The 27476-nt window shown below is 39.4% G+C and overlaps 1 protein-coding gene across 1 annotated transcript in view; it reads left to right on the forward strand.

The window, feature by feature from the left end:
• The first annotated feature begins 338 nt into the window (after positions 1-338).
• Positions 339-27476, forward strand: part of C7 (complement C7) — a 94294-nt gene continuing 67156 nt past the window's right edge. The window contains exons 1-6 of the mRNA XM_049862925.1: positions 339-518; positions 6549-6604; positions 9481-9556; positions 12393-12534; positions 14834-14981; positions 22228-22366. Of these exons, the coding sequence (XP_049718882.1) occupies positions 513-518; positions 6549-6604; positions 9481-9556; positions 12393-12534; positions 14834-14981; positions 22228-22366 (567 nt within the window). The 5' untranslated portion in view covers positions 339-512. The remainder of the gene's footprint in view (positions 519-6548; positions 6605-9480; positions 9557-12392; positions 12535-14833; positions 14982-22227; positions 22367-27476) is intronic.

Below are 27476 nucleotides of genomic sequence, written 5' to 3' on the forward strand. Positions count from 1 at the left end.
AACTGCATTTAGATCTTTTTCCCACTAATCGCAAAGTCTGATATACAGCACCCTTTACGAGAATCATGAAAACATCTGCTTAGTTCAGTAGTTGAGACAGGAAGGAAGCTTATCTCTTGCCTTACACACAGAATGTCCTTTGGTTGAAAATCACTTAAACACTGATCTGAGAACATTTGCTGCCTTTTCTGATTTACAGATATGTTTTTCAGAATTATAGTTCTAAACAGTCCCAGTTGGCTCTAGCTAAGGTCTAAGTCATTGATAAAATGCATCTGGCTTCAAGACTTAGGCTAAGTACAGGGGCAGGCTCATCGTGTCCCTGGAGAATCTGGTTGGGGTAGGAGCTAAGTCACAGGATGACTTGTTCTGTATATGAATGCCAAGTTAATCCACACCAGGGAGAGACAGAGGGAGGCTGGCTGCTGGGCTTTTCCTGCTGTTGAAAAACTCACCCAGTTCCCACAGAGGAAAATTTTTACCTCTTTTCTGCCCTGAATGTTTTTGCAAACATGAAGGTAAGATAATAATTTCATTACTTTTGTAAATGGAGCTATCTCAAAAGGCAGTAATACTTAACCAAAAGACATCAGATAAGGAGAGAGACATAGGAAAATAGAGAAGAAAACAATCTGAGGTGATTTTTAAAAACCTTATTTGAAAATATTTAAGAGTTCAGCCAAAGTGAATTGCTTTTTCTTGTCTTGGATTTAAATTGCTGGTTCAGAAGGCTGAGAATCAAGAAATGGAGACAATGTTTATGAAAATCCCAAGAAAGCCACGAAGAAATACAATAATATTGTTGTTATTTCTCAGGGAGAAAATCCCATCTGTGTTGTATTTTTTTGCTTGAAATGGAGTCATGCAATTGGTCCCCATGATTTGACCTATCTGGCTAAGAACCTCATATAAAAGTGGATTTGATGACTTGAAACTTTAGAATTTGGAATCCTGGATAAGAGAACCAGGATTGTGAGAATAGAAGATAAAGGTAGATGGAATGAAACTAGCGGTTTACCAAATAAACATGTTGGCCATACAAAATGGCCCACGCTAAAAAAAAAAAAAAAAAAAATTACTGTTAAGTCAAAGACAAGGCCAAAGACAGAAATCACCATCATAGACTGGATTTCTGGGCTGCAAAGTAAGTTGAAATTATTATTGCAATTTTATTATTATAAATTTCGGAATTTAATCTTAAAACTTTTTGAATTATACTGCTGAAGCAATAATTTCACAGCACTGTCAGCTGGTCGATTGCTCTGTAATTACTATGCTGTCTATTTGCAATATTCAATCCACACTTACTTTCCCCTGGGGTTAGATGAGGGATGAGATAGAGATTTTGAATAACTCGTGGCTTACCCAAAACCACCCAGTGCTCTGGTTTTTGAACTTGCAAAGTTAATCTGTTTAATGTTATACGGGAACAGCAAGTAATGCTACAAAGGTAAAATTATGATGTAATCTAAATTCTAATAGCCTGCCTTGTATTTTTATTTAAAATTGAGGAAGAATTGTTACCTCAAAAATAAATTCCTTTCAAAATTCATACTCTCTCCTAATAGTTGTATTAACTCTCAATCTATGTCCTTATTTATTTTACAATGAGACATCTCAATAATTGTTTTGTATTTAAAAACAGCCCTCACAATAATTGATTGTTATGCTATTTTACTGCTACAAAAATAAACATACTTTTATCTCCTAAAGTTTACTCTTCGGCCAAAGATTATACAGGTTTATGAAACAAACAATAACACACATGTGGAACGTGCTTCGTAGTGCAATCATGTAAATGAGACCGAATGGGCAATATCTGCCCAAAAAGCAAAGACAAGAAGGCAGGAAGGGACAGGAAAATGAGAAGAGTGGAAACAGGGAACCAGGGTGGAAAAGGGGAGAATGTTGACACATCATGGGGATTGCAATCAATGTCACAAAACAATTTGTGTATAAATTATTGATTAAGAAACTAATTTCCTCTGTAAAGTTTCACCTAAAGCACAATAGAAATATGTATATACTTTTATCTTTCAATTGATGATAGACTATCAACAAATAAAGCAACTCTTTCTCTCCAAGTTGCAGGCAGAGTTGCTCTCTACAGTTCAAAGTAGATATTCATAGTTTTAACAGTAAAACCAAAGGGCATGCTTCTGCAACAGGCTTCAGAAAAGGGAAACTCAGGGAAGCCTTGGCTGTCCTATCCTGAAAATGTAGTCCCTAGGTGGTGCAAACAATGAATGCGCTCAGCTGCTAATGAGAAGGTTGGAGGTTCAAGTCCATCCAGAGATGCATTGGAAGAAAGACCTGGCCATCTACTTTGGAAAAATCAACCATCGTAAACCCTACGGAGCACAGTTCTACTCTGACACACATGAGGATGCCGTGAGTTGGGGTCTCCATGAGTCAGGGTCAGCTCAACGGCGACTAGTTTTTTTCCTGAAACCAGTAGTGGTTCCCAAGTCTGGCCTTTTAAGAGAGAGTGAAGCTGGAGGTGGTGGTAGGTCTCGTTTATCTTGGCATCCATGTGAACTAAATCACACAGGTGGTCCCAGAATCACTTTGGTTGACTCTGTGTCCCTTGTACAGGAAATAACTTGCTTCTGTGGTATCTTAGGAAAGCTTTGGGACAAAAGAGGCTTGCTTTCCTCTGAGCTGGCTGCGGCTCAGTCTCTTGCTCCACCGTCCCAGGGCTGAACGTGGGGTTTGTGGTACAGGGTATCATTCCCTCACATGGGCCTTCCATATGGCCAGGCACAGTGACCTTGCACGTCGGGACCTCCTGCTTCCTTGCTACATCCAGAGCCGATGTGATGTTGTCAGCTGTCTACTACCAGTTGTACTGTGATGGTGTTTGTGCCTTTAAACCAATTTCCTTTTCCTGGCTATACTGCTACCTTAATGGTAAAAATAAGTTTAAAATTTAAGGAAGGCAATAATAGCTATTATTTCTTCAACCAGAGATAAAAATTGTTAATGTTTTAATTTACTTCTTTCCAGACTTTTATGTGAATATGTACACATTTTGTTAAATTGTTCTCAAACTGTACCTGCATCTCTTTTCTCATTATATCATAAGCACGTTGTCCTGTTTTGGACAATCTATAAAAACATGCTTATGATGGCTGTGTAATGCCCCATCACATTATTGGGCTCTTTCACATTTCTTTATTGCTAGAGGACTTGCAAATGGATATTTATTTCTAATAAAGATATAATTAAAGTGATTTAAAAACCTGCCCTCTTATTTATCTGGACAGTGCCCTATCTTTGGAATTTATTGATCAATGTGCTAATTAGGACAAGCTGATGAATTAGATTTGATTTTTCCATGCTTTTTTGGAATTCGTGCATTTATTTGGGGCCCAGAATGGGCTCATGCCTAGACAAACAAACACAAAGGCCATACTTGAAACCTCGGGAGAATTACAAGATTAGATGTGATGGTTGTAGCAGGAACACATTATAGGAAGGAGGCAGAAGGTAGAGCTCATTCTGTGAAAAGGAAGAAGGGAAGGGAATTCTGGAAAATGTAGTTCCAACTTAGTTACATTGATGCAAAACAAATCTACCATACATTCTCCACTAAGTAATTCTTTTTTAGAATCAACTTAGATATTTGTTTATTTCTGTCATTCACGTAACTTGTATCTATCTGTGATTGTTCTAGCTTGTCCATTTGATGATAAGCTCCCCCGAAGGCAGGAATGCTAATGGCTTCCTTTTCAGATACCCAGCTAGCAAATTTTCAAGGAATTCTCCTAGCTAATAATAGATTCAGAAGGAGCCCTGGTGGCACAGTGGTTAAGCACTCAGCCACTAACTGAAAGGTTGGTGTCTTGAACTCATCAGCTGCTCTGCAGGAGAAAGATGTGGCAGTCTGCTTCTGTAAAGATTTACAGCCTTGGAAACCCTGAGGGGCAGTTCTTCTCTGTCCTGTAGGGTCTCTATGAGTTGGAATCAACTCGATGGCAATGGGTTTGGTTGGGTTTGGTTTAGTAGATCAGCCTGTATAACTCATGACCTGAATCGGCCTGTAATAAGCAGATTTTGATGGGTTATAGTAAGGGATGTGTGTATGAAAAAGCATGTATATAGCAAAATAAGAGATGGCAAAGGCACTTCTGCTTAAAAGCATAAAAAAGAAAGCATAGTCCCTAAAATTTCATTGACAAGCTTGTAACAGAATGTTAAAAATTTAACAGGATGTTAACATTTTTATTTTCATGATGCCTTAGTTTTGGCTGAGGCACAAAGGCCAAGAACGATAAGTTCTCGGTACTCTCACATTTTAAAACGTCCATGCATTATTACAAACAAAGTAGTGATGTTTAGGCTATCTCTGTCTTCGGGGCATGCAAGTAGAGACTTAAAAGCTGTGTGCCCTGGAGTATGGGTGTTATATGGACTGATACACACTCCTGCTTGAGAAAATCTAAAGGAACAGGCTGGCCAGCCTGCCTCATAGCAGAGTAAATCAACATAGCAGTATCAGGAACAGCCTGGGCTTCCAGAACGGGGCAGGTCAAAGACACGTACAGGTATGGACTGGATGTGGACCTGTGGAAGGGAACCAGACTTGGGCTGTCAGGGACTTTTTCTGAGAGAGACTGCCTGCAGGATGAAGCAACCCTAACAGACAGCCACCCAGCAGCAGTATGGAAAAGACTGCCAGGAAGTAAGCTCCGGTGAGAACCATATGTGAGGAACAAAGCCATGAATCATTTGTGCCGGAGAACAGAGGTTACAGATCCCCACTGGGGGATCATCCAAAGAACAAACACCCCTTGAAGGAAAGAATCAGCATTCCAATGCCTGACACCCTGCTTCACCTCTAGCTGAACTCCGACTGGATCAGCCAAGCAAGAGTTTTAAAAAAAATTTTTATTTTCTTTAGATGAAGGTTTACAGAACAAACAAGTTTCTCATTAAACAGTACACACATTTTTTTTTTTTTTTTACACACATTGTTTTATGGCATTGGTTAACAACCCCATGACATGTCAACACTCTCCCTTCTTGACCTTGGGCTCCCTTTTACCAGCTTTCCTGTTCCCTCCTGCCTTCTAGTCCTTGCCCCTGGGCTGACGTGCCCCTTTAGTCTCAAGCAAGAGCGTTTTTGACTCTTCCCCTCTCACTCCTGCTCTGACTTTGGGGGAGAAGTAGAAGAAAGAGGTGGAGGAATTTTGACATGGACCCCACCTCTCTCACATTGTAGGCACCCAGAAATTGGGAATAGGAGAAAAATTTTACATTGAATGAGAAATTGAAGTTTGAATATTAGACCGTTCTAGAATTTTTGTTGTCTGAAAAATGTAACTATTTGTTAATGCCTGAGAGTGACTAGTAAAGCTAGGAGAGGCTTTCCCAGGGACAGGAATAAAATGAGTGGACATGGCTCAGAGGAAAGGGATGATGGTGAAAAAAATAATAAACTGTTTATAATTAAAAAGCAAGCAAAAATTATTGTGCTTAACGTATTCATAGCATCCCCCACATTTTTTTAAACCTATTTCCAGACTACTCACAGCTGTTCCACGCCTCTCTGTATCTTTGGATAATCAGAATAATAATAGGCTTAAAGATTTGTGGGACAATACAAACCAGAAATAGGCAAGCAGGATTTTACAATTGAAAGGAAGATACCTAATAGGAGGACTGACGATCTAAGAGGGCTAGTGGAAGGGTCTAGAAGAAAAAAATTCATTTTATAACCTGTCCCCAAAAAACAAATCCATTGCCTTCGAGTCCGTTCTGACCACGGTAACCCTATAGGACAGTGCAGAGCTGCCCCGTAAGGTTTCCAAGGCAAACCACATGTCGAAAAGGAGCAGCTGATGAGTTCAAACTGCAGGCCTTTTGGTTAGCAGCCAAGCTCTTAACCACTGCTTTGTAACCTGTCTGGAGCCATGGTGGTGCAGTGGTTACGAGCTCGATATTCTGGCTTATGCTTTCACATAAAGATGATTAGAAAAGTTCTCAGAGTTGTTTTAAACACTGAGCTAAGTACTAAGGACGTGCCTAGGGCTGTATCTCAACTTTTGAGTACTTATCTTTGAAGCTCACTTCCCGTTTAGCTTCTCAGCACTCACCACGGCCACGCCTTCCAGGCTTTCTACCCTGTGGGTGTCCACATGGGTGCTGAAGTTGGAGAGAGGGGGAGGGGAGACAGGGATTCAAAGACGATGGGACCCTAAGGAAATATTTGAGGCCTTGTGCCTGCAGCACTAGAGAAGTAAAAAAAAAAAAAAAAAAAATTTGTCAATTTTTTTACCTGTAGCACTAAAAAAAAAAGAAGCCAAAACAATACCCAACCCGTGGTTGTTTTTCCAGAAATGAACAGTAGGAGGCGGGATCAACAAAATGGTATTAAACTTCTATTTAAAATAGAGACCGAAAAGAAAACAGAATCTTGTAGCCTTGTCTGTGGTTCCTTCACTCCCTTCTGCTCCCAATTCACAGATCTCGACTTCGCAAATGCATTGATTTTCGACTCAATAAATGCAAACTAAAATAATGCCTTATTGTTCTTTGTTCACCAGGCATTCAGTTTATTCATTTTGGTGGGATTTATAGGACAGTTCCGAGTTTTTTTAAGGTGAGGTTTTTTTTGGGGGGGGGCGGGTTGTGTGTGGAAATTATTAAAAATTATGCTTTTCTGAACTGTACATGTAAAAAAAAAAAGTTAAAATGGCGAATGTTTTGTTACACATGTATTTACCACAATTAAAAAACTCTTTTTATTCTTAGGCCATTCTTTGTTAAGGTTTGATTTTTCCATTGCAGCCTGATTCTGTTTATACCTCCAAGACTTTTTTTTTCTCTTGCTACATTTTTAGAAAAGGCAAGGATAGCAAAAGAATATTTTACTATTATTCTTATTTTACTTTAATTTTTTTTCCCTGTAAGGAAGAAACTTGAAGATTAAAAACACATCAGCATCCTTGCTTGGCCAAGTACCATTATGTTACGTGAAATACAGAGAATCCTGGCAGACCTACAAACCCTAGAGCAAGTAGAATTTGATCTTTGAATGTAATCCTTGCAAAACATCATTTGGACTTCAAAGTTTGAGAGTTTTTAAAGGAAATAGTTCTATCTGCTCTTGAGGACTGGAAAACAGCCATCATCGTTTACTCATGGCCTTGTTTTGCTTTCACTGTCAGTTTGATGGGACAGGGCCAGGTCAATTAATTTCATCCAACTCTCAGGCCATGTGGCCAGCACTATGCTGGGTATTGGGGAGACAAAGAGAAGTACGACTGCACTGAGAGGTTACTGGGTGATTCAAAGTATGAAAGAGCCCATTACAATACAAATGTGATAAGGGCTTGCACAGGGTGCCGGGGGAGATGAGACTAAGCCAGCTTCCCTTCCTAAGACTCGAGGTTTGGGGAAGACTTTGGCTTTCTCTTGGACACAAAATAGACAAGAGTAAGTTGAGATTGTTTCTGGGTCAAAAATGCTGAGGTATTTGGATGATTGTTGCCATATCAGAGATATGGCAGAGGTAATGTTAAAAACTACAGGCTAGCAAAATCGGTGGCAGAGGAACACGTGAGACACACACAATTCTGGAATGGGACTCAGGGTAACCTGACAGGCTGGTGGCAGAGTGATTAAGAGCTATGGCTGCTAACCAAAAGGTCAACAGTTCAAATCTACCATGCCTTCCTTGGAAACCCTACAGGGCAGTTCTACTCTGTCCTACGAGGTCTCTATGAGCCCAAATTGACTTGACAGCAACGGGTTTGCTGTCTTAAGGAAAGTAAGAATCCCCTTGACTGTCTCTAAGTCTAGGAATGTGCTCAAAACCCGGAGAGCAGGAGTCCTGGTTCCTTTATCCTTTGAAGAGCAAGGTTTTAGGCAAGACTTCCTGAATTTCTTAGGATTGACCCATGCCACTTCCCTCAGAGGGCCAGAGCTGAGCACTGTATAAGAAGTCAGAAACCTCATTTACTGCTTATTTTTCAATTTAAGTCAACTCTGCATTTTCTACATGTACTTCATTTGTGTGCAGTTGTTTCAACTCAAGTTGCCTCCTGCTTGAGTGGGTGCTTAAAAGGCGGGTGGGGGTTAGGGGAGTGGAGGAAAGGCGTTTAAAAATAAGTTCCTGTCCATTTAACCTCTGCCAGTTTTTAGTTTTTCACTCGTCCTAGGGTTTTTAAAAATATATATATATAATTGATTTTTTGGGGTGTGTTTGTTGTTGCTGAGAATATGCGCAGCAAAATATACATCAATTCAACAGTTTCTACATGAACAATTCAGTGACATCGGTTACATTCCTTGAGTTGTGCAACTATTCTCACCCTCTTTTTTCAAGGTGTTCCTCCCCCATTGAGGTAAAACCACCTCCCCTTAAGGTTCCTATCTAATCTTTTGAGTTGCTGTTGTCAATTTAATCGCATATGGATTAAGTCTTAAAAGAGCATAATGCTCAAGGCAGACGTTCTTTACTAGTTAAGCTAAACTATTGTTTGATTTTAAGAAGATTTCAGGGGATGTTTTTCGTTTAAGGTTTAAAGACTATCTCAGGGCAATAGTTTCAGGGGTTGATGCAGCCTTCATGGATCCAGAAGGTTTGGAGTCCATGAAAATTTGAAATTCTGTTCTATATTTTCCACTTTTGATAAGGATTCTTCTATAGAATCTTTGCTCAAAATGTTCAGTAAGGGTACCTGGACACCATCTAGTTCTTCTGGTCTCACGGCAAAGGAAACACTTATTCATGCAGACAATTAGCCACGCATTACATTTCTTCCTCCTATTTCTGACTCTCCTTCTTCATCTATTGCTTCAGGTGAACAGAGACCAATTGTTATGTCTTGGATGGCTGCTGCAAGCTTTTAAGACTCCAGGCACTAAACAATGAACTAGGAGATAGAATAGAAGCCCTGAACACATTATTAGATCAATTAACTGGGATGGCCCATGAAATCTCCTTGTATGGTCTTATTAGAGCTTCTTCTCTCTCACTTGAAAGTTTTTGGATAACTCTTCAACTTATTATTCAGAATCCCTTCGAAGGCCTTAATATCTTCCTCCTATGTGTTCTCATCTTTCCCCTGGACTACTGATCCCTCCCTTAGCTATATTTTCTTAACACTTTATACTGTACACATTCCTGTTATGAAATCTATTAAATTAGATATATTATGACTATTTGTTTATACATCTGTGTCACTGCCCTCCCTCTCCATCAGTAGTCAGTGGCCTATCTCTTTTTTAATTTCTATAACTCCAGTGTTTAAATAGCCTGGCACATTATTAATAAATGTTGGTTAAACTAATTTATCTCAAAAAAAAAAAAAATGGGTAACGCTGCTACATTTTTACACATTTTGGGATGTTTTTAGTGTCTGTTAGAGAAAAAATTGTGGTGGTTATGTACTTCCATTTTGACTCTTCTTTGTGTGCCCTCTCTCTTATCTTTCTACCTGTTTTGTGATGGACAATTTGACCCTGTGACAGTGCCTCCTCTCCAATCAATTGCCAGTGGGATTCCTATGCTCCTTGGTCAGAATGCGATGGCTGTACCAAGACTCAGGTAGCACTATGAAAAATCTTTGTACTTGATTATTTATCCACAGAATTACCTTAGATATGGCCAAAATAGTACTGACTTTTAAAGCTATTTTTATGTTTCTTAAAAATTATACCAGTAATTTTCAAGGGAGAGAAGTATGACTTGTTTAATAATTAATTTTTTTATTATAATATAGAATATAATATAACATATTATGTAATATATTATAGCAATGATTGCGAGGATGGCGCAGGACCAGGCAGTGTTTTGTGTCTGTTGTACATAGGGTGGCTGTGAGTTGGAACTGATGTGACAACGCCTAACAACCACAACAATTACAGTAATTTCTGTATTTTCATTTTTCTTGAAACCTTTTCTAAGTCTTGTCTTTGACCTAGAAATATACATAAGATAAAAGTTAAAGTCAACTTGATAACTCCTTAACGAATAAAGAAATAGGGATGGCATGAAATGAAATTAGTACTTAATTTAAAATCTGTTTCATATTCGCTGGATTCAACTTTTAGTTCCTAAGTGATAAAAATAAAACATCAGACATGACTAGAGATTTTAAAGTATTTCTAAAAAGGTATGTTTTTAAATAATTATATATGAAATGTTGACTGGAGAATATACAGAAAACTATAAATTAAGAAAACACTACTCATAATTTCACCATTTAGAAAAAAGCAATATAGCAGCATTTTGGTATATATTCATTCAGCTTATTTTCTCTCTGTGTGTTTATAGTTTCTAAAAGTAGGATTATTTGTTCATAGTTTTCTACCCTACTATTTTAATCTTATGTAGTACTATACACGTGAATTTTAACAGCTACGTAATGTTTTGTTATATGAATATACCAAACTTATTTATCTACTTTCCTGTTGTTGAATATTTTAAGTTGTTTTCATTTTGTAGTATTATAAATAAAACTTTAATAAACATTTTTGAACACAGATATCTGTCCTTTTTCCTGATAATTTTCCTGGGGTAAATGCCTAGAAATATAATGTTTGTTTTAAAGATCGCAAACATTATCGGTAAATATTTTTAAAGTGGTTTAATTCAGATAAAAATGTGTAGTTAAAAATAATTTTTAATTCTTAAAATAACAGAACCATATTATAGAGGACAATTTCTGTTTTGAAGCACCATGATAATCATCAAGCATTTATTAGTTACACAAATGCAAAGTTTGTCTCGTAGCAAATATAATAGATGACAACTCTGATTATAGGCAAACAGGTACATGAATAACAAGGTGAAAGTCAAGCAAACACAAAGCACATAGAAATTCTTATAATTTAAAAACAAGTTAAGAAAGAACTCTAACTAGAAATAGCTAGAGGGCATTTTCACATTAGTTTTTTTTTTTTCCTTTGAGTAGAAGGTCATCACACAATGGCCACCTTCCTAGCTTATAAAAACAAAATTCTTATGCAGAAAGAGACAAGTGAAAATGAAAAAGGGCCATGAGATGAGAGTTTGACAGGTGGGAATAAAACAACTGAGAGTGGGCAGCCATCAAGGGCACTGGCAATATGGGAAGGGAAAAGATTACTTATACAAACAACACAATCTGTTGGATTAGGACATTGGAACCTCAGAAAAGGACAAATTAATAAGCCACATATGAGAGATGTCTTCATCAGTCAAAAACAGAAACTGGAAATTTATCAAGAAACTGTACTGGGTTCCATTCCCACTCACTGCTCCATGACTCCTCTGCTCATACACAAGAAAGGCACCAGGCCTAGCCTCTGCTTGGTACAAGTCTGCTCAGATCTCAAATTACATTACTGGGACCGTTTGCCTCAAGAAATCCCCACTTCAAACCCAATTTAAGATGGGTGAATAAATTCCATATTGGCTTGCCCTTGGTTTCTGCTCAAGGTTTAAATCCTCTGGAATCTCAGATTCAGTTCACTTGTATTAGTGGGGGAGGGGTGAGTACAGGCTGAGGCCTAAAAGACGCACCTTTGGCTGCCTTGGGGAGGAAAAGGATTTGGTAGGTCCTTCGTTTTGTTTAATTAGATACATGCCCTCATATTGAATGAAAATTAAATGAATTTTAGTTGTAAGTTTCTCACTCGGTCTGATTATTTCCTCTGTTTTCTAATACTACTTATCCCTCAGAGCTTGTTTTTGACATATCTCCCGTTTCAGAGTTCAGTGTTGTTGTTGTTTAATATTCCATTTCAGAGTTCAATGTTTAATTCTCTGGTAAAATTCCATTGTAGATGTAGCTTCATCTTTGGACTACTTAGGTTTCTGTTTTGTAAACTTGATCTGCATGGTAGCATATTTCCTCTGAGTACTCTTCCTTGCCTTGTTTCTGAAAAAGCTTAAAGTTTAAAAAAAAAAAATTTTTTTTTTAGCTCAAATCAAATGCCATCAAGTTTGTACAGATTTCCCTACCTCCACTTTACCGCTATTCTACTGTCCAAGACCCTTACCCTCCTCCTGGCATAATTTATTTTATCTTTCTGATTAGCTCTTGGTACAGAACTTTGACAAAAATATTAATCATTCTATATGGTAATCTATTGGCTTATATGTCTAACTAGCCAAGCTTGACTCTTTCAGGTCACTTTCTTATAGATTCTCTAATTTTTTTTTTTTTTTTTTGCACTCAACACTGAAAGTAAATATATAGCTGGGAGCTTTCTATAAATAATCATCCCACTGTGACTGAACTCAAGGACAAGTGGGTCTGTGGGTTCATTGATTTTGGAGGTTTCATTTTTGCAGAATGCCAGAACAATTTCCCGGACATTGCGTCTCCAATTGCATTAATTTCTCTCAGATAAAGAAAACTGGAAATATCTAAAAGCACTATCTGTCTTATGTGTAGACTCGAAGGCGGTCGATTGCTGTTTATGGTCAGTATGGAGGCCTACCTTGCGTTGGAAGTGCTTTTGAAACACAATCCTGTGAACCTACTCGAGGATGCCCAGTAGAAGAGGGATGTGGAGAGCGTTTCAGGTGTTCTTCAGGTAATTTGTTCCCATGGTGTTAGGATCCAGACTGTAAACTGAAATCCTACTTGATAACTTGTTCAATATATACTTGCTTAATTTTACTGAAGTTATATTGGCCTATAAATTAATTCCCCTCAAGCATCAGCAGGACTTTTGTTGGCATATTAATCACTCATTCAGCTGTCATTCTTTCAAATGCAAAGACAGGCACCTAGTAATAGAGGTGGAACTATGCTTTGCCTCTTTAAATAGAATTATGATTATTGACGGACCCAGCAGCTTATAACGTCATGTTTTTGGTGAAGATATAGAGTGAGTCTAGTATCAACACTGAGATTGAACAAAAGCAATGTTACTGCTCAAATTATTGTTATGTCTACAAGATAAACAAACCATTAGCTCATCAATGAATAATGCAGGTCATCTCTGTCTACAGTGTGTTTAAAACACAGTTTTGGCATGAATATTGTTTAATCTATTGTCTGTTGCATTTATGTAGTCAGATTAATTCAACAGACCGGAGCAAACATTTACTATTCTTGTTATACTCCAGGTATAGTGATGAGGGTTGTAGGTATAGAAATGAAATAAAAGTCTCTTTCCTCAAAAACATTATGGTTTTATGGACAGAATTGTGTATAAATAAATAATCTCTCCTCATCTCCGTCAAACTCCTATTTTACTTTCAAACCGAAATCAGATAATGCCTTCTATTGGAAGCCTTCCCTGACCCCCCAACTGAAAACGCTAATTAACTTTTCACTTCTCTGTGTTCCTTATGAATCTTCTACCACCCTGTAATCATGACTATTTGTTTGCCTGGATGTCTCTATTGGTAGACTATGCACTCTTCGAAGACATAGATTATATTTCTTTCATTTTTGCATCTGGAGTTCCTAGTACACAGTAGACTTTCAATAAATGTTTGCTGCATTGGATTGAGTGACAGTACAGTGGGCTGTGTGCTATGCTTGTTGTGTGCAGAGCAGATTATAAAGACACAGAAGGAGGACATGAACCCTAGTCTGCGGGGTTGATATGGCTACTGTGAGAAGCTAATGTTTAGTTTGATTTTTGAGGGACAAGTCGGAGATAGGAGAGAATAACCTTCTACCAGAAAGAACTGTAAGTACAGGTAACAGGGGGAAAACAGAAAGCATGCCAATGGCCCGGTATGACTAAGGCATAAGGTTTAAGTAGGAAAATGGCTGGAGATGTTGCTAAGGAGGTAGACAGGGGCCAAATCATCTAGTGCCCTCCTTCTGTTCTTCCTTGGTACCCTGGGCTTATGTATAATCATGACAGTCATGGTACTGAGTTACAGTGGTCTATGTCTTCATAGGGAGCACTGGTGGTGCAGTGGTTATGAACTTGGCTGCTAAAAAAAGGTTGGTGGTTTGAACCCACCAGCTGCTCCTTGGAAATCCTGTGGGACAGTTCTACTCTGTCTCATAGGGTTGCTAAGAGTCAGAACCAACTTGCTGGCAACAGGTTTGATTTGGCTTTTGGTATGTCTTCATAGAAGCCCTGGTGGCTAAAACCCTTGGTAGCTAACCAAAAGTTCGACCGTTCAAATCCATCAGCTTCTCCAAAGGAGAAAGTTGTGGTAGTCTGTTTCCTTGGAAACCCTATGGGGCAGTTCTACTGTGTCCCATAGGGTCTCTATGAGTTTGACTCTATGACAGCAAGTGAAATAAAAAGCCTGACAGAGACCATTTTTATTGTATTTGTACCCAGACACCCAGGAAGAGTGCCTTACACAGACAAACAAAAAACAAACTTGTTGCCGTTGAGTTGATCCCAACTCATAGCAACCCTATAGGACAGAGTAGAACTGCCCCATAGGGTTTCCAAGGAGCAGCTGGTGGATTCGAACTGCCGACCTTTTGGTTTGCAACCAACCCTTACACAGAGTAGATGCTAAAGAAATGTTAAGTTTTAACACTTTGGCCCAGTTCCCATGCTTTCAAAGCTTACATATCTAAATCGCCAAGAAAAGCAGTCCTTTGGGATCTCAGTCAGAGATTACAGAAAAAAATTATTGAAAACCGAAGAGCAGGAGGTGAATCTATCTTCCCAGTAGGTGGCATTGCGTGATTCTGGAGGATTCAGAAAGACTGCTTAATGATGTTGGGTGAAGAACCTGGAATTTTGAATTCAGGTTCTATTTTCCATTTTGTGTCTGACCAAGGTCAGAATCTATTCTGTGTGCTGCCTCACCCAGACACCCTGAGGCGTTCCCATCAGACTATCTGGGCAGTGGTGGGGGGTGGGAGGGGAACCGCCTTAACCCTGTTTCATTTCTTTCATTCAGGTCAGTGCATCAGCAGATCTTTGGTTTGCAATGGGGACTCTGACTGTGAGGAAGATAGTTCTGATGAAGACAGATGTGAAGGCTCAGAAAACAGACCTTCCTGTGACATTGATAAACCTCCTCCAAACGTGGAATTAACCGGAAATGGGTAAGGTTCCGGGCAGCCTCCTGCACACACTAAAAAATATAGTCTTTCGTTTTGCTTCATTTTGTTTTATGGCTTGGTAAGTCTAAAAGCAAATCACCTAATAGCCAAGACTCTTCATTGGCTCAGAGCTCTTTGCCACATCCTGAAACATTTTTTTTTTTTTTTTAATGTGGTAAGATGTAGATTGACCAGTTGTCCAGGACTGACCTGGTTTTAGCACTGAAAGTCCCATATCCAAGTAAACCCCTTGGTCCTGGGCAAACCTGGACTCTTAGTCACCCTTGGTGTTGGTGGGGTACCTTAGTTTGCTAGCTGTTGTAACTCTAATACCACAAGTGGGTAGCTTTATTTCTTGTAGTAGAGCTTTGTAGTTTTCTTTGTATAGATCTTTTACATCCTTGGTTAAGATTTATTCCTAAGTATTTTATCTTCTTGGGGGCTACTGTGAATGGTACTGATTTGGTGATTTCCTCTTCGGTGTTCTTTTTGTTGATGTAGAGGAATCCAGGTGATTTTTGTATGTTTATCTTATAACCTGAGATTCTGCCAAACTCTTCTATTAGTTTCAGTAGTTTTCTGGAGGATTCCTCAGGGTTTTCTGCGTATAAGATCATGTCATCTGCAAATAGAGATAATTTTACTTCCTCCTTGCCAATCTGGATGCCCTTTATTTCTTTGTCTAGCCTAATTGCCCTGGCTAGGACTTCTAGCACAATGTCGAATAAGAGCGGTGATAAAGGGCATCCTTGTCTGGTTCCCATTCTCAAGGGAAATGCTTTCAGGTTCTCTCCATTTAGAGTGATGTTGGCTGTTGGCTTTGCATAGATGCCCTTTGTTATGTTGAGGAATTTTCCTTCAATTCCTATTTTGGTGAGAGTTTTTATCATAAATGGGTGTTGGACTTTGCCAAATGCCTTTTCTGCATCAATTGATAAGATCATGTGGTTTTTGTCTTTTGTTTTATTTATGTGGTGGATTACATTAATGGTTTTTCTGATATTAAACCAGCCTTGCATAAATTGCATACCTGGTATAAATCCCACTTGATTGTGGTGAATTATTTTTTTGATATGTTGTTGAATTCTATTGGCTAGAATTTTGTTGAGGATTTTTGCATCTATGTTCATGAGGGATATAGGTGTGTAATTTTCTTTTTTTGTAATGTCTTTACCTGGTTTTGGTATCAGGGAGATGGTGGCTTCATAGAATGAGTTGGGTAGTATTCCGTCATTTTCTATGCTTTGAAATACCTTTAGTAGTAGTGGTGTTAACTCTTCTCTGAAAGTGTGGTAGAACTCTGCAGTGAAGCCGTCCGGGCCAGGGCTTTTTTTTGTTGGGAGTTTTTTGATTACCGTTTCAATCTCTTTTTTTGTTATGGGTCTATTTAGTTGTTCTACTTCTGAATGTGTTAGTTTAGGTAGGTAGTGTTTTTCCAGGAATTCATCCATTTCTTCTAGGTTTGCAAATTTGTTAGAGTACAATTTTTCATAATAATCTGATATGATTCTTTTAATTTCAGTTGGGTCTGTTGTGATGTGGCCCTTCTCGTTTCTTATTCGGGTTATTTGTTTCCTTTCCTGTATTTCTTTAGTCAGTCTAGCCAATGGTTTATCAATTTTGTTAATTTTTTCAAAGAACCAGCTTTTGGCTTTGTTAATTCTTTCAATTGTTTTTCTGTTCTCTAATTCATTTAGTTCAGCTCTAATTTTTATTATTTGTTTTCTTCTGGTGCCTGATGGATTCTTTTGTTGCTCAGTTTCTATTTGTTCAAGTTGTAGGGACAGTTCTCTGATTTTGGCTCTTTCTTCTTTTTGTATGTGTGCATTTATCGATATAAATTGGCCTCTGAGCACTGCTTTTGCTGTGTCCCAGAGGTTTTGATAGGAAGTATTTTCATTCTTGTTGCATTCTATGAATTTCCTTATTCCCTCCTTGATGTCTTCTATAACCCAGTCTTTTTTCAGGAGGGTATTGTTCAGTTTCCAAGTATTTGATTTCTTTTCCCTAGTTTTTCTGTTATTGATTTCTAGTTTTATTGCCTTGTGGTCTGAGAAGATGCTTTGTAATATTTCGATGTTTTGGATTCTGCAAAAGTTTGTTTTATGACCTAATATGTGGTCTATTCTAGAGAATGTTCCATGTGCGCTAGAAAAAAAAGTATATTTTGCAGCAGTTGGGTGGAGAGTTCTGTATAAGTCAATGAGGTCAAGTTGGTTGATTGTTGTAATTAGATCTTCCGTTTCTCTATTGAGCTTCTTACTGGATGTCCTGTCCTTCTCCGAAAGTGGTGTGTTGAAGTCTCCTACTATAATTGCGGAGGTGTCTATCTCACTTTTCAGTTCTGTTAAAATTTGATTTATGTATCTTGCAGCTCTGTCATTGGGTGCATAAATATTTAATATGGTTATGTCTTCCTGATCAATTGTCCCTTTTATCATTATGTAGTGTCCTTCTTTATCCTTTGTGGTGGATTTAAGTCTAAAGTCTATTTTGTCAGAAATTAATATTGCTACTCCTCTTCTTTTTTGCTTATTGTTTGCTTGTTATATTTTTTCCATCCTTTGAGTTTTAGTTTGTTTGTGTCTCTAAGTCTAAGGTGTGTCTCTTGTAGGCAGCACATAGACGGATCGTGTTTCTTTATCCAGTCCGAGACTCTCTGTCTCTTTATTGGTGCATTTAGTCCATTTACATTCAGCGTAATTACAGATAAATAAGTGTTTAGTGTTGTCATTTTGATGCCTTTTTATGTGTGTTGTTGACAATTTCATTTTTCCACTTACTTTTTTGTGCTGAGACGTTTTTCTTAGTAAATTGTGAGATCCTCATTTTCATAGTGTTTGACTTTATGTTTGTTGAGTCGTTACGTTTTTCTTGGCTTTTATCTTGAGTTATGGAGTTGTTATACCTCTTTGTGGTTACCTTAATATTTACCCCTATTTTTCTAAGTAAAAACCTAACTTGTATGGTTCTATATCGCCTTGTATCACTCTCCATATGGCAGTTCTATGCCACCTGTATTTAGTCCCTCTTTTTGATTATTGTGATCTTTTACATATTGACTTCAATGATTCCCTGTTATGAGCATTTTTTTTTAATTAATCTTAATTTGTTTTTGTGATTTCCCTATTTGAGTTGATATCAGGATGTTCTGTTTTGTGACCTTGTGTTATGCTGGTATCTGATATTATTGGTTTTCTGACCAAACAATATCCTTTAGTATTTCTTGTAGCTTTGGTTTGGTTTTTGCGAATTCTCTAAGCTTGTGTTTATCTGTAAATATCTTAATTTCGCCTTCATATTTCAGAGAGAGTTTTGCTGGATATATGATCCTTGGCTGGCAGTTTTTCTCCTTCAGTGCTCTGTATATGTCATCCCATTGCCTTCTTGCCTGCACGGTTTCTGCTGAGTAGTCTGAACTTATTCTTATTGATTCTCCCTTGAAGGAGACCTTTCTTTTCTCCCTGGCTGCTTTTAAAATTTTCTCTTTATCTTTGGTTTTGGCAAGTTTGATGATAATATGTCTTGGTGTTTTTCTTTTTGGATCAATCTTAAATGGGGTTCGATGAGCATCTTGGATAGATATCCTTTTGTCTTTCATGATGTCAGGAAGTTTTCTGTCAGCAGATCTTCAACTGTTTTCTCTGTGTTTTCTGTCCTCCTTCCCTGTTCTGGGACTCCAATCACACACAAGTTATCCTTCTTGATAGAGTCCCACATGATTCTTAGGGTTTCTTCATTTTTTTAAATTCTTTTATCTGATTTTTTTCCAGCTATGTTGGTGTTAATTCCCTGGTCCTCCAGATGTCCCAGTCTGCATTCTAATTGCTCAAGTCTGCTCCTCTGACTTCCTATTGCGTTGTCTAATTCTGTAATTTTATTGTTAATCTTTTGGATTTCTACATGCTGTCTCTCTATGGATTCTTGCAACTTATTAATTTTTCCACTATGTTCTTGAATAATCTTTTTGAGTTCTTCAACTGTTTTATCAGTGTGTTCCTTGGCTTTTTCTGCAGTTTGCCTTATTTCATTTGTGATGTCTTGAAGCATTCTGTAAATTAGTTTTTTATGTTCTGTATCTGATAATTCCAGGATTGTATCTTCATTTGGGAAAGATTTTGATTCTTTTGTTTGGGGGGTTGTAGAAGCTGTCATGGTCTGCTTCTTTATGTGGTTTGATATTGACTGCTGTCTCCGAGCCATCACTAAGATATAAAAAAAAAAAAAAAGTGGTTTATTCTATAATTGCTCACTGAGTCTTATCTTGTTTTGTTTTCTTTCAATATACGTGGATGGGCTACTAGATTGTGCTGTCTTGTTTGTTGTAGCCCTTGACTTACTTATGACCTATTACCAGCTGGTTTGGGCTGTTGCCAGATATATATGCCTGAGTCTACTCACTATTCTTGAGTAGAATCTGATTTTGGGTCATCAAGTGTGTGCTGCAGCCTAACACCTATCCATCTCGAGAAGCAGTGGTGATAGTTGTGTGCACCAGATTCTATTAGCAGCTGGGGTTCACCCTCCAGGGGGATCAGGATGCTGACAGGCTTCCCCCAAGTGTCAGTGAGGTAGGTGTGTCTCTATTCCTATAGCACCTTTGTGGGAGGGCACTGCAGCTGTACCTTAGGCCCCCAATGCAAGTACCTCTACTGATTGGTAGATGTCACCCTCCTTAGACCCCTAAGGCAAGAGGCTAGGTGGTCTGGGGGGAGCTTCAGCCCTCAGTTCCGTGTTGTGGGTCAGTTAGGGCTCTGTTGAATACGCAGAGATATCAGACCTGGGAAACTTGTTTTTCCAGAAAATCCGTTAAAAAAAAAATGCAGTCAGATCCCTATCAGAACTGCCTTTGGATTATAACTGCCACCTTGTTCCCTGTAAGGATGAAAGTCCGAGATTTGGATCATATATGCTTGGCTGTAGCTGGTTCTGTGTTTTTAGTCCAATTAGGGATGGATTTTTCGTCCCTGGGTTTTTTGTGGTTCCTTCTCTCAGGCCGGAAGAATGGGTTAGGAAAAGACCAAAAAAGAAAAAAAAAAGGGGGGGAAAAGCAAAGCCGCCGCGGAGCCGGAGCCGTTCTCCCTCTGGCTCAGGAAATTCCAATGTTAATGAAGCCGCCTGGGAAGGGTGGGGGAGGGCTCAGAGAAATAGGAGAGTAGCACCTCGGAATATAGCCAAAGTTGCTTATCTTGCTTGGAATGACTATTTTATCTGAGATTCCCGAGGGGCATGTCGCCTATGTGTGCTGGCTGTGTGGAGATTGCCCCCGAGGGTCTGGCCCGCTGAAGCCGTGGTCAGATCCTCCGCTGCCAGTCCAAAGCCCAATGTCAAGGTTCCCCTGCTGGGATGCTGCACTCCTGGCTCCAAAATCAGTCGCTGCCTCGGGGACTTCTCGTCCGGCCAGCCGTGTCACCGCGCCGCCTCCGCGGACCGGCTGGGCCCCCTCCTGGGGTTAGTTCAGGGGAGTAGGGCTGCACCCCGTGCTTGCGCTGTGACAGTGCCCAGTCAAAAGTCTGGCGCCAAGGTTCCCCAGCTGGAATGCTGCACTCCTGGCTCCAAAACCAGTCACTGCCTCCCGGGGACTTCTCCCACTAGCCGCGTCGCCACGCCGCCCACGCGGACTGGCTGGGCCCCCTAGCGGGGTCAGTTCAGGGGGGTAGGGCTGTGCCCCTTGTTTGCTCCGTCAGAAGATTCTGAGTTCAGCTCCCCTGGGCCCAGACCTAAGCTTGGTGCCAAGGTTACCTGACTGGGACGCTGGCTCCAGGCTCTGAAAACAGTCGCTGCCTCCCCGTATTTGTTCGTACTCCATCTCTAAATCTGTGTTTGTTGTTCAGGGTTCGTAGATTGTTATCTTTGTGATCGATTCACTTGTTTTTCCGAGTCTTTGTTGCAAGAGGGATCCGAGGTAGCGTCTACCTAGTCCGCCATCTTGGCCCCCTCAAGTGGGTAGCTTTAAAAAAGGAAAATACATTTTCCCAAGTTTAGGAGGCTAGAAGTCTGAATTCAAGGCACTGGCTATATATGCCCTCTCTCTGTTGCCTCTGCAGGAAGATCCTTGTTTTAGCTTCCAGAGCCCTGGTGTTCCTTGAGCCCTTGGTGACCTTCATGTGGCATCTACTTTCCCCAATTAGTGTCTAATTTGCTCCTTTTTATAACTCAGAAGTGATTAGGTTTAGGGCACACCCTACACAGATATGGAGCCCTGGTGGGGAAATGCTTAAGAGCTCGGCTGCTAACCAAAAGGTCAGCAGTTCGAATCCACCAGCCCCTCCTTGGAAACCTTATGGGGCAGTTCTAGTCTGTCCTATAGGGTCGCTATGAGTTGGAATCACAACGATTTTAGTTTTGTTTGGTTATACTCACACAACCTCATTAACATAACAAAGAAAACCCTATTCCCAAACAGTATTATATCCACAGGTGTAGGGGTTAGAGTTTGTCCAACACATATTTCAGAACACAGTTCAATCCATAACCGGGGTAAAGGGAAAGAGAGAGAGAAGGGCCTGATTCACTAATGTGGGACTTCTTACTAATGAAGAGACGAGAGGGTGATAGCAGAGAGAGAGAGAAAGAGCAGGGAAATGGTGTGTTGTAAGAGAATGAAAAACGATTGCCCAAACCACCTGGAAACTTTCATTTCCAAGTGAAGTTGGGAAAATCCTGTGTTTTTCTTTTCAAAAAGAATTCTGAGGAACATTTAGCGGTCATCTGACCCAAATAAAGTTTCCAAGGCTTTAAAAGAATCCGTTTTAAAGCAATGGGTAGATACTACTTTTTCTATAATATCTTAAAATTTATTAACAGAGATACAGGATAAAGTTACTCTAAGAATATATCATTCAGCATGCCAGGAAGCAATTAGTTTAAATGCGTTGTAGAGAGCCTTCTCTTCTCAAGAGTAGCCTTAATTGTACAGTTTTATCTGTAGATTCAGTTCAAAAGCAGCTGTTGCCATAGATACAACAGGGCTGTGTGCTTCCTAAATATGTTCTTAGGCTGAAAGGATGTTGGATTTCCTCAGCTATTAGTACTAGCTATTATAACATACAGGCAAAGTTGGATAATGTACAGTGTGCATTAGGATGCTGTTTTCTTTATTTAAGCTCTCTCAAATAAAATGCTTAACTGTAATGCATTTCAAGAATTTCTAAAGTTCTCTAATGATGCCTTTTCCAGCAAGTGCTATTTCTGGTTTCTAACTGCCTTTTCTTCCTTTCTTCTTCTTCGTCTTCTTTTTTTTTGACAGTTACAATGCACTCACTGGCAAGTTTAGGAACCGAGTCATCAACACAAAAAGTTTTGGTGGTCAGTGCAGAAAGGTGTTTAGTGGAGACGGGAGAGATTTCTACCGACTGAGTGGCAATGTCCTCTCCTATACGTTCCAGGTACCTAATTACATTGATTTAATTTATTTCTAATTTGTGAATTGTTGTCAGAAATCCTAATTTATGGGATACTGATCTTTTGGTATTTGTGGAGAATTTACTTGTGGTCTAATATGCAGCCGAATTTTTTTTAAGTGTTCTATGTAGACTTGAAGAGAATAGGTATTCTTTAACTTGGGGACAGGGCGGTGATGACAATTAGATCCCAAGTAGACAAAATATCTTTATGCTTCATTTTCCACTCTGTGACCTACAGGGACCCAGGACCTTACTGTGTGTCCCTGGATGGGTGCTAAAACTCAGGGCCTTGGTCATGACTACTTATGATGATCCCTTTAGGACTGCCACAGTGTCAGCCCATGTACAAATGCTTTTATTTTGAAATTGTAAAATATTTCATATATATATATATATAAATGTGAGTAACATATATATATAGTTTAAAGACAAAACAACTTTTTTTTTAAAATAATTTTTATTGTGCTTTAAGTGAAAGTTTACAAATCAAGTCAGTCTGTCACGTATAAGCTTATATACATCTTACTACATACTCTCACTTACTCTCCCCCTAATGAGTCAGCTCACTCCCTCCTTCTAGTCTCTCGTTTCATGACCGTTTTGCCAGTTTCTAACCCTCTCTACCCTCCCATCTCCCCTCCAGACAGGAGATGCCAACACAGTCTCAGGTGTCCACCTGATACAAGTAGCTCACTCTTCATCAGCATCTCTCTCCAACCCATTGTCCAGTCCCTTCCATGTCTGATGAGTTGTCTTCGGGAATGGTTCCTGTCCTGGGCCAACAGAAGGTTTGGGGACCATGACCACTGGGATTCTTCTAGGCTCAGTCGGACCATTAAGTCTGGTCTTTTTATGAGAGTTTGGGGTCTGCATCCCACTGTTCTCCTGCTCCCTCAGGGGTTCTCTGCTGTGCTCCCTGTCAGGGCAGTCATCGGTTGTGGCCGGGCACCATCTAGAAGACAAAGCAACTTTTATTACAGCAAACATATGTGTGAAAGGCCCCTGGGTGGTACAAAAGCTTTGCATTCGACTGCTAACCTAAAGGTTGGTGGTTCAAACCCACCCAGTAGTGCCAAGTAAGAAAAGCCTGGTGATCTGCTTCCATTAAGATTGCAGCCAAGAAAACCCTATAGAGCAGTTCTAGGCTGTAACACATGGAGTCACCATGAGTTGAAGTCGACTCACTGGCAACTAACAGCAACAACAACAAATATATATGTAACAAAATATTTGCCATTTCAACATTCTTCACATGTATAATCTAGTGACATTAATTATGTTCATCATGCTGTGAACCCATCCATTATCTGGTTCCAAATTTTTCCATTACTCTTAACAGAAGTTCAGTGTCTCCTAAGCAACAAATCCCCTTTCCCCCTCCCTTCTGCCCGCCGTGGTAACCACTAATAAGCTTTGGTCTCCATACACTTGCGTATTCTAGATATTTCATATAAGTGGAACAAAATAATAAATATCCGTATATTCCCATTACCTATCTTAAGAAATGGAGCTCCGGTGGCACAGTGGTTAAGAGTTATGGCTGCTAACCAAAAGGTTGCCAGTTCAAACCCACCAGCCGCTCCTTGGAAATCCTATGGGGCGGTTCTACTCTGTCCTTTAGGGTTGCTATGAGTCAGAATCGACTCGATGGCAATGGGTTTTTTTATCTTAAGAAATAGAATATTGTATATGTGCGCTCTCTGATCACATCCCTTCTCCATACCTCAGGCAACCACTTTTTTATATTTTGTATGAATCACTTTCTTGTTTTTCTATATAGGTTTATTTCATAAGTCTTTGTCCCTAAATGTAGGAGCCCTGGTGGCACAGTGTGTAAAGCACTTGGCTGCAAACCAAAAGGTTGGCGGTTCAAACCCACCAGCTGCTCTGCAGGAGAAAGATGTGGCAGTCTGCTTCTGTAAAGATTTACAGCCTTGGAAGCTCTATGGAGCACTTCTACTCTGTCCTATAGGGTCGCTAGGAGCTGGAATCAACTCAACAGCATTGAGTTTGTTTTTTGGGTTGGTTTGTCCCTAAACAAAATTTTTTTGGTTTAGTTTTGTGTTTTGTAATTTATATACACAGAAAATATATAGTATGTAGTCTTCTATGACTTATTTTCTTTTGCTCAAAATTATGGTTTTGAGATTGATTCGCTTTGGTTCAAGTGTCTTTTTTATTGCAGAATGGTGTTGCTGTTAAGTGCCATCCAGTTGGTTCTGACACATAGCAGCACTGTGTACAATAGAAGGAAACAATTTGCTGTCCTGGGCCATCCTCACAATCGTTGCTGTGTTTGAGTCCATTTTTGCAGCCACTGTGTTAATGCATCTCAAGGGTCTTCCTCTTTTTCCCTGACCCTCTACCTTACCAGGCATGATGTCCTTCTCCAGGGACTAGTCTTTCCAGATAACATGTCTAAAGTATGTTCCAGGGAGCATTCTGGCTGTACTTCTTCCAAGACAATTTTTTTGTTTTTCTGGTAGTTCATGATATAGTCAGTATTCTTTGCTAACACCTAATCCAAAGACATCAATTCTTTTTCAGTCTTCCTTATTCTTTGTCCAGCTTTTGACTGCATATGAGGGGATTGAAAATATCATGGCTTGGGTCAAGTGCACATTAGTTCTCAAAGTGACATCTTTGCTTTTGAACACTTTAAAGAGGTCTTTTACAGCAGATTTGCCTAGTGTGATACATTGTTTGATTCCTTGACTGCTGCTTTCATGGCATTGAATGTGGATTTAAGTAAAACGAAATCCTTGACAATGTAAATATTTTCTCTGTTTATCATGATGTAGCTTATTGGTCCAGTTGTGAGGATTTTTGTTTTCTTTATCTTGAGGTGTAATCCATACTGTAACCTGTTGCCAATGAGTCGATTCCAACTCATAGCAACTTTATAGGACAGAGTAGAACTGCCCCATAGGGTTTCCAAGGAGTGGCTGGTGGATTTGAACTGCTGACCTTTTGGTTAGCAGCTGAACTCTTAACCATTGTGCCACTAGGGCTCCTGCAGTACAGTGTACTATTACATAAACAGACCGTATTTTATCCATTTGATTATTTACAAGCATTTTCTTATGAAAATGACTTGAACATTTTTGTACATGAGTCCCAGTACAAATGGGCTATGGTTTCTCCAGGGCATACACCTAGGACTTGAATTGCTTACATGTAGATTATGTATATGTTAAACTTTACTAGGTAAAGTTTCCAAAGTGGTTGTACCAATTCACATCCCCACCAACATCGGTCAGGCTAGACTTTCTTATTTTGTTTCTGGCCTTAGTGTCTCCTCCACCTTCAAGCTTTTGCTTCTTGCATGCTATTTCCGTCCAATACACCTAATGATAAAATGCATCCCATTCCTTGATTTCTACGCATGATCCACTATGCAATACAGTTGTGGCTTTAGGGACTTTGGGGAAGATTTGGAGAGAAGACAGAGGAAAGGTTTTCTGCTGTAGTAGTGCAAACAGATTCAGACAAAACAATTGGCAGCTTTGATCTTAAAATGTCCTTCCACAGCCTTGACGAAATGAAGCTTCTGGTCTCATCCTGTTTCAGTCTCTTTCTTGCTTCCTTATTCCAAGATCCCCTCTCTCCCTCCTTTTTTCCATTTTCCTCAGAACTCCAAAAACATCCAGTGTGGTTCTCCTTATCTGTTACTGCCAAATTTGTAAAACAAAACTGTTTTTATTCAGGCAAAAGAGGCTTTCATGTACCAAGATTAACGCTCTCCAGAAAGCAGCTTTGATTATAAATAGCAAACTCACCATCTTCCAATTTACAATAAAATAAGTTACATTTAAGAGTTGTTGAATAAAAATTGAAAGTGAAACTGATCTGAAGATTTAAATATCTACTTTGGTATCTGCAGTATCATAGGCAATCTACACAGGTTTAATCCTCACGATAGCCTTGGAAGTTAAGTAATAATTTGCTCTTTCATATATGTGAAAATGAAGGCTCAGAGGACTTAAGCCAACTTGCTCCAAGTCCCCAAATTAGTAAGTAGTAACTTGAATGGAGCCCTGGTGGTGTAGTGGTTAAGAGCTCAGCTGCTAACCAAAAAGTCAGCAGCTCAAATTCACCAGCTGCTCCTTAGAAACCCTGTGAGGGCAGTTCTACTCTGTCCTATAATGTTGCTATAAGTTGGAATTGACTACACTGGGCTAACAGGTTTTTTTTTTTTTTTTTGGTTTTAGAGCTTGGGTAAGGTGCCCTCGTGGTGCAATGGTTAAATACTCTGCTGTTAATTGAAATGTTAGTGGTTTGAGTCCATCCAGCTGCTTCGTGGGACAAAGACTTAGCAATCTGCTCTGGTAGAGACTACAGGCTAGGAAGCCCTATGGGGCAGTTCTACTCTGTCATATGGGGTCACCATGAGTTGGAATTGATTTGACAGCACCCAACAACGACAGAGCTTGCATGTAGGTCTGTGAGACTTTAAAACCTTTTATTATTCTACTGTATTTATTTTCTTTTTCAACTCTAAATTCCACATGGCAAACAATACGTATTATGATTTAACCTTTGGCCAAAGGGAGAACGTGAGATGGGCACATATAATTTTTTTCTCTATTTCTAGAAGGATGTGTTGCTAATTCTGTCATAATTAGAAAGGGGAGAGTCTCCTGTATATTTTTTGGTCAAATTTAGAAAGCTACAGAACAGAGAAAATAATAAGGAAGAGAATTTCTTAGTTGGAAGGTAGGCATGCTGGAAGGCTGCAGCTTCTAAAGAAGAGGAATAATTTAGTAACAGCATGATCCTGACATTCATTTTCCTCAGCATGGCTTGAATTTTGGATTGACATCTGAAATTTTCCAATCACTGACTTCAAAGGTGTTTGCCAGAAGTAGAGGGAAATTATAGCCTGTTATTGAGCAAAGAATAGAGATGTTTTGAGGCTTGAGTTTGAGGGAAGTGGGGTAAAATCAACACGCCGGTGAGTCAATCACGTAGGTGTTCAATCCCAATGTGGATATGGAGGCAGTGAACGTCCTTGGTAGTTCAAATACATTGACCTCGGGCACACTGGGTATTCTAGCTCTCTATGAGGTGGTTGGAAACCCTGATGGCGTAG

Source organism: Elephas maximus, chromosome 2 (assembly GCF_024166365.1).
Source record: "Elephas maximus indicus isolate mEleMax1 chromosome 2, mEleMax1 primary haplotype, whole genome shotgun sequence".
In the NCBI taxonomy this organism is placed as follows: domain Eukaryota; kingdom Metazoa; phylum Chordata; class Mammalia; order Proboscidea; family Elephantidae; genus Elephas; species Elephas maximus.